This window comes from Lolium perenne, chromosome 6 (genome assembly GCF_019359855.2).
Source record: "Lolium perenne isolate Kyuss_39 chromosome 6, Kyuss_2.0, whole genome shotgun sequence".
NCBI classification, from domain to species: domain Eukaryota; kingdom Viridiplantae; phylum Streptophyta; class Magnoliopsida; order Poales; family Poaceae; genus Lolium; species Lolium perenne.
The window spans coordinates 236,155,717-236,163,634 of record NC_067249.2 but is presented as its reverse complement, the minus strand read 5'-3'; the positions used below and the strand labels follow the sequence as shown (position 1 = coordinate 236,163,634).

At 48.2% G+C, this 7,918-nt stretch overlaps 1 protein-coding gene across 1 annotated transcript; it reads right to left on the bottom strand.

Annotated features, from left to right (window-relative positions):
* Nucleotides 1-2,496: 2,496 nt before the first annotated feature.
* On the bottom strand, nucleotides 2,497-7,053 carry LOC139832654 (uncharacterized). Its single transcript, XM_071822461.1, has 4 exons — nucleotides 6,398-7,053; nucleotides 5,897-6,348; nucleotides 2,781-4,750; nucleotides 2,497-2,634 (listed from the first exon to the last, which is right to left on the bottom strand). Exons 1-4 carry the CDS (start codon nucleotides 7,051-7,053, stop codon nucleotides 2,497-2,499), a joined length of 3,216 nt encoding a protein of 1,071 aa, XP_071678562.1.
* Between the last annotated feature and the right edge of the window lie 865 nt (nucleotides 7,054-7,918).

The window sequence follows — 7,918 nt, the reverse complement described above, 5'->3', positions numbered from 1 at the left end:
CCCCTTTGGACTCCGTATTCGTGACAGAAAAATAGGAACTTTGGCTTTTGTTTCGTCCAATTTCGAGAATATTTCCAGAACAAATTTTTTTGTAATACAAAAACAACAGAAATCATGAACTGGCACTGTGGCATCTTGTTAATAGGTTAGTTCTAAAAAATGCATAAAAATACCACGAAGTGTAAACAAAACATATAGCAATTGGTGTAAAACAATCATGGAGCATCAAAATCCAGCCACCCAACTGGTCTTCGTGGTTCCGCCTCAGGTTCCGCCTGAGGACGGAAGTGAATCCATCTTCGGGGCGCTCGACCCAGGTGTCCATGACTCCGATAGCGAGTTGATGACTCAAGAATAATACGATGTCACCATAAAGGAGTATGATGCCGAGCTTGCTCTTGAAGAGCAGGCAGAACAAAACCCTGCCACCCAACTGGTCTTCGTGGCCAATGCGGACAACGGCTGAGTGGCAGACATGGCGGCGGCCTCGATCGCCGCCGCGTCCCGATCCCCTCAACATATGACTCATATCGCTCCTCCCCTGTCGCGATCTCAGCATATGTGGCAGTCTCCTTCGCATCGAAAGAATCCCTTATGGCGAGCTCCGCCATGTTGGGGTTATTCGGGAAAAGGATGCGTGCCAACTCACTCAGGTGGATCCAGGCGCTGGTCTGGTTTGCCATGGGTGTGCTGCTAGGGTTTTTCCCGACCATAGCGGTGGTGCCGCCTCTCTTGTAACCACAACCAGGGTGGGAAACATTAGGCCACACGCACGGGAAGCCGGTTGGACGTCTAGCCGGCAATATTCGCCATGTCCGCGGTGATGGTGGGAAAAATAGAAAGGTGTGGGGAAGCCGGAATTTCATCCATGGACCGACCTAAGCAAATTGAAACAAACACATTTGTTTCCCGAAAAGTATTGGACCAACGAATTGCCCAAACTACCTATGAAGTTGTGGAGCAGGCCTTGGATCCAGTCTGATTATGCACTAATTCCTACCCCGCGCCGTAACGAAATGTGAGAAAAATTACACACGAGATGTCCTTCGCAGACACACATGCGGTCGGTACGTAGTACCAGCAACGAAATCAAGGAGGAGATCTCATCGGTGTCACCATTACGTACTTGTCGCGAGACACATGCACGTACGTACTGCCGGTTGGTGTTGGCGATGCAGTACGTACTTGAGGTTCGAAAAGGCGTCGCGCGCGGTAGGAACAAACACACGGCTTAACGTACGCGCCATTCACGCTTGAAAACATTACTGTCGTCCGACGGATGGATCGATCGGGACATGAATGCCCATCTCAAGAGGAAACTGGTAGATGGAGCACTGGCCATCGATCTACTTGGTGGTACTTGTGGTTTCTATTGGAACAGCTAGATGAATAACAGCGACAGAGATATTTATTTCGGACATCCACCCTTTATTTTCGAGGTGGAGACATCCACCCTTTTGGTTTCGTTGGCACGGATAGGGCCAGTTAAATCAGCATCCAGGAGTACTTACTTGCTAGCGTAACAAGGCTGCCCTGTCTCCAGGATAACTGAACATGACAGCTTTTTTCACGTATGACAAATAACTACCATTGAACCACTTTTTCGGCCCATTGTCAGACAGTCAACAGATCATTGCAGTAGCATTGAGTTCCGTAAGATAAAGCTTGCAAAAGCCGGCGAAAAAGAGAGCAGAAGAAGCAAGCATGGAGTAGCTATATATGATGATCAGAGATCAGACATCAGAGTGAAACAGCTAGCGAGCAGCAACTCAACATGTGGATCCCAGCGTAAAGCGCCACCGATCATAGCTCAGTGTCAAAAAGAAGAGAAAATCATGTTGGATTATATGGGTAGCTCATATAGTAAATTCTAAAATTTTAAGTCACGTCACGATGGTAACCTGGAGACAGCTTTGGGTTGCTTGCTGAGAGGAAGGTGGAGTGGTTTATAAATGTTATTTTTTCTAGTCATTATAATTTCTAAGTAAGTGAAAAGAGAAGAGTTCACTCGCACTCCTCCTTCGCTGCCGCTCGCCACACAGGTACCTTGTGTGAAACTGAGTCAGAAACCCTTTTGGAAAATTAAATTTTGCTTTGTGCATCAACCGAGTTGGGCACATGTCGACTTGTGTACGCGTATTCGTCATGTGTTCTTATCTTTCTATGCGTGGTGGTTTGGTCAGTGCTCCCTTTCCAGGCTATATTAGGAGACGAGAGACAGAACATATCTAGAGTTCCCCACTCGCTTATGTCTCTCACGTGTTTATTTCCTTTTGATGTTCCGTCCTCTAGTCTTCCCCATCCCGTCGTCGACCGCATGCACGGCCGTGTAAAATCGTATAGGTTTGGGTATGACTCGGATGAGTACCGAGCGCCCCTGATCTCTGTTTATATATGCACCAATACGTGCTGTACAAGTTTACATTGAGAGAGAGGGAAAGGCTGGACTCTAGTCCAATACATAAATCAGATTCTATCTCTAACACCCTCCCTTAATCACAACTTATACAAGTTGAGATTATGCTTAAATTCTTCAAACATCCTAGCTGGAAGCGGCTTAGTGAATCCATCAGCCACTTGGTCTTTTGATGGTACAAACCGTATCTCCAATTCTTTGTTGAAGACTCTCTCTCTCTGACAAAGTGAAAATCAATTTCTATGTGTTTAGCTCTTGCATGAAAAACTGGATTTGCTGACAAATATGTAGCTCCCAGGTTATCACACCACAAACAAGGTCGCTGTCTTATCCGAACTCCAAGTTCTTTCAGTAATGACTTAACCCAAAACACTTCAGCTGTGGCATTTGCTAGTGCTTTATACTCTGCTTCAGTACTGGACCTTGAGACTGTAGCTTGCTTCTTTGCACTCCAGGATATTAAATTCGGGCCAAAGAAAACAGCAAACCCCCCTGTGGACCGACGATCATCCACACATCCTGCCCAGTCAGCATCAGAAAAAGCACTAACTAATGTAGAACTTGATCTTAAGAATGTCAATCTAGTACCAATCGTGCCCTTGATATATCGCAGAATTCTCTTAGCTGCCGCCCAATGAACAGTAGTAGGAGCATGTAAGTACTGACATACTTTGTTAACCGCATAAGAGATATCAGGTCTGGTAAGAGTAAGATACTGCAAGGCTCCAACCATACTCCTATACTTAGTGCTGTCTTCAGAACCAAGAGCATCACCTTCATTAGCTGAAATCTTTTCTGATGAAGACAAAGGAGTAGACACTTCCTTGGCACACGGTAACCCGGCACGGCCAAGAATATCCTGAGCATACTTTCCTTGACTTAGTACCAAGCCATCATTCACCTTAGTGACCTCAATGCCCAAAAAATAATTAAGATCACCTAGATCCTTCAAAGCAAACTCTTTCCTCAAATTTTTTAATAGAGCATCTGTGGCAGTAGATGATGAACTAGCCACTATAATATCATCCACATATATGAGCATGAAAATAGTGATATTCAGCTTATGGTAGATAAACAGAGAGGCATCTGACTTGGAAGGAACAAAGCCATACCGAATCAACTGAGTGCTCAGACGAGAATACCATGCTCGAGGGGCTTGTTTCAATCCATAGATTGCCTTCTCAAGTTTGCAAACATAATTAAAGCGTTTGTGATCCTCATACCCAGGTGGTTGTCGCATAAAGACCTCCTCTTCCAGAACACCATGCAAAAACGCGTTCTTGACATCGAGCTGACGAAGACTCCATCCCCTGGAAACTGAGATGGACAAGACAAGTCGAACAGTTGTAATTTTAACAACAGGACTGAACCTATCTTCATAGTCAAGACCATAGCGTTGTTTGAATCCTTTAGCCACCAACCGAGCTTTATATCTATCAATAGTACCATCTGAATTCCTTTTCACCTTATAGACCCAGCGACAATCAATGATATTTCTTCCATGCATAGGAGGGACCAATTTCCATGTGTTATTTTTCATGAGAGCCGCATATTCTTCATCCATAGCACCATGCCACTGAGGATTTGTCAGTGCATCAGACAGAGTAGCGGGTTCCTCAGTAGCTGCAGAGAGACACCAACGGACTGTTCCATCAGTATAAGTGCGGGGTTTGTGGATACCGTGATGAGCACGCGTAGTGGGGCGAGCACCAGGTGGAGCCAGAGCCGCCGCAGGACGAGCAGCAGGCGGCGAGGGCACAGAAGATCCCGACGCAGATGATCCATCGCTGTCAGCGCGAACATACAATCCGCTGACGCTGTCGTCGCCAGGCGCCGCAGTCGATCTTGTGGGCGATGGTGTGTCTTGCTGTGAGACGCTGGACGGTGTGGCCGCTGCAGATGGTGCAAAAGATCCGCGGGAGGCAGCAGGGGAAGGGGACCGCGCCCCACGCGCGCTGCCAGCGGCGCCAGGTGATGTTGGCGTGGACGCATGATCCGAGGAGGATCCTCCTGATCCCGAGATGGATTCGGTCGGAGAATCAGCTCCGTGTCCCGTGTCGGTGTCCTCTTGGGCTGATATTTCATGTGACGTTTCTGAAGTCGTTTGAGCGCCGTTTTGCCTCAAATTTTCATCAGCAGGAGCAGCACGACGTGTAGAACCCTGCACATCAGAAGGGGAACTCATACCAAGGGAAGGATTAGGAGCATTAGCCAAATTAGTATCATCCAAAGTTGCATCCCCATGTTCAGAATTATGAAGAGATGGGTCAAGTAACAGAATTTCTTGTTTAAGGAGGGCACCAGCATTAGGATGAAGGGCCTGAAACGGAAAGACTGCTTCATCAAACACAACATCACGTGATATATAAATACGACCCGTGGAAATCTCAAGACATTTGACCCCTTTATGCCGAGGACTGTACCCTAGGAACACACATTGGGTGGAGCGAAAAGCAAGTTTCCTCTTGTTATAAGGGCGAAGGTTCGGCCAGCAAGCACAACCGAAGACACGGAGGGATGCATAATTTGGTTTAGTTCCTAGGAGACGATGAACAGGTGTATCATTGTTAATGACAGGGCTAGGTAGAAGATTAATAAGATAAGTGGCAGTGAGAAAAGCCTCGTCCCAAAATTTTAGAGGCATGTGAGCATTGGCTAGGAGAGCAAGACCGACTTCAACAATGTGTCGGTGTTTGCGTTCAGTAGCACCATTTTGTTGATGTGCATGAGGACATGAAACAATGTGAGATATGCCTTGTTGTTGCAAAAGTTCACGGAATTTGACATATTCGCCCCCTCCATCCGATTGAATAGTTAGAATTTTATGATTAAGTTTGCGTTCAACAAGAGTTTGAAAAGTAGTGAAAGCAGCAAGAGCATCAGACTTCTTCTTAAGCAAAGTGATCCAAGTAAACTTGCTATAATCATCGATAAAACTGATATAATAATCATGACGACCAACAGAGGTAGGAGCCGGCCCCCAAACATCAGAAAAAACTAATTGTAAGGGTGCCGTGGATACACTGGTGGAAATAGGGTAGGGAAGCTGATGACTCTTTGCTTTTTGACATGAATCACAAACTGAACCTAATCTAGACTCCTTGAGACGAGGAAGTTTATTTGTGCTAACAATTTGACTAACAATACGAAGTGAAGGATGACCAAGACGACTATGCCACGTTGCTTGTGAGGGCTTGGTGACGGCAAACGCAAGCTTCTGAGATGATGAAGACACCAAGGAGGAAATAAACGGGTAGAGACCACCAACACATCGCCCTCTATGGAGTGTTTTCCCCGTGACCTGATCCTTAATCAAAAAATAGAAGGGGTGAAACTCTATGAACACACGATTATCAAGGGTAAAACGATGAACAGAGAGCAAATTTCTAGTGGCAGTGGGAACATGAAGGATGTCACGGAGGTAAAAATTCTGAACAGGGTTATGAACAATGGAAGTACCAACATGGGAAATCTCCATACCTTGTCCATTAGCAGTGTTGACCCTGTCGTTGCCGTGGTAGGAGTCGCGCATGGTCAAGTTGTTGAGCTCGCCAGTGATGTGATGCGTAGCACCAGTGTTGGAATACCAGTTGGTATCGACACCGTAGGAAGCAACATGAGCCTCCTTCTCCTCATAGGACTCAGTATCGTCGTCGGTGAAACGATACCAGCAATCCTTCGCAGGGTGGCCCTCCCGGCCACAGATTTGACAGGTGACGTCGACCCACGGCGTTGTGCGCTTGCGGCCGCGCCCCCGTCCACGCCCCCCCTCCTGGAGGCGCTCGTCCACCACCACGCCCATGACGAGGTGGGCGGTCATCCCGCTGATCACGGCGACCATCTGGCCGGTCGTCACGACGGTTAGGCCATCGGTCACGCCGATCGTCGCGTGGAGCACCACGTCCGCCAGAAGTGTAGCCACGGGAATAGGACTGTCGAGAAGCAGCATTAGCAGAGGTCTCGAACACGCCCGCAGATGACCCATAGTTGAGCGTCTTGCGCTCATCGTGAGCCTGAAGCTGAGCATATAATTCGCCAAGGGTGGGAGGAGCTTTCAGAATCCCATAGGACTCGACGAGATTTGCATACTCGGAGCCAAGGCCGGCCATGATGTAGGCGACCTGTTCTTCCTCCGGAACGGGCTTGCCAGCAGCAGCCAATTCATCAGCAATCGTTTGTATCTTGAGGAGATAGACATCAACAGAATCATTGAGACGTCGGGTGGTAGCCATCGCAATCCGAAGATTCGTGATCTTGGACTGGCTCTGCGAGGCAAACATTGTTTCCAGCACTTTCCACACGCCGGCGGCGTGCTCAAGCCGCATGATGTGCGGCATGACTCCCGGAGAGATGGATCCAAGGAGGTAGGAAAGCACCATCTGGTCACGAGCAAGCCAGGTGGCATAGGCTGGATTCGGCACAGATTTCGCCGATTTGTCAGCATCCTGCGCCGTTGCTTCGACGGTCATCATCTCTGGCGGCGCGGCATCAGACCCATCGAGTAGGCCGAGCAATTGAGCGCCGCGGATGGCAGGGAGAACTTGGGCACGCCACATCGGGTGATTTTGACGGGTGAGTTTGTCGGTGGGAGGATGGCCAAGGACGGCGATGGCAGGGAAAGCGGAGGAGGAAGCCATGGCCGAGATCGGCGGTGAATTTGGGATGTGGCGGCGAGGGAGATCGATCCAATCAGCTCGAATCTGGGGAAGAGCTGGCGTCTGATACCATGTAAAATCGTATAGGTTTGGGTATGACTCGGATGAGTACCGAGCGCCCCTGATCTCTGTTTATATATGCACCAATACGTGTTGTACAAGTTTACGAGAGAGAGGGAAAGGCTGGACTCTAGTCCAATACATAAATCAGATTCTATCTCTAACAGGCCGTTCAAGAGAGTTAGAATCCAAAACCCCGTCCGTCAAGATCATGAATTGGGAGGCAGTGGATAAGGTTTTTAGGGAGCGTCTCCACACGACCGCTCGCTGCAGTTTGAGCGTATGTAATATTGTTTGTGGTAATTAAACTTAATCGAAAACTGCATAATAACCTAACAGATCATACCATATGATTACATAGCCTTTGTTGTATGGATACATAGCCATGGAAATCGATCATGGATAGTTGAGTAACCAGAGTCATTGGCCAAAGCTACTACTACAAATAAAGGAGTAAGATGATACAAAACTCGGGCCCTGCAGGGCTACTGCAGCGGCATGCGGTAGTAATCATGCATGCGGCAGGAGCAGGAGCAGCGTCTTGGCATGGCATGCAACTATGGATCCATGGAGAGCACGTCGCCGTCCCCAGGAGGACCACGGCGGCCATCTCTGTGGCTGTGGTCTTGGCCCTCATCAACTGGCTAGTATCATGCTTGTCCTAAATAAGCCAACCTCCCATGAGGAACAACCCTACGGCCAATCCAGAGGCCGAGGAGGAGGAGGATGGTGATGGGTAGGTAGATGGAGTCACACACCCCGTCGATCTCGCTTAATTTGGCCGACC

Excerpts from the sequence above, each read along its gene's own strand:
- LOC139832654 (XM_071822461.1), bottom strand. The coding sequence starts at position 7,053 with ATGGCTTCCTCCTCCGCTTTCCCTGCCATCGCCGTCCTTGGCCATCCT. Across the intron at positions 6,349-6,397 it reads CGCAAGACGCTCAACTATGG|TCCTATTCCCGTGGCTACAC; the intron begins GTCATCTGCGGG and ends GCTTCTCGACAG. Across the intron at positions 2,635-2,780 it reads CCACAGCTGAAGTGTTTTGG|AGAGAGAGAGTCTTCAACAA; the intron begins GTTAAGTCATTA and ends TCACTTTGTCAG.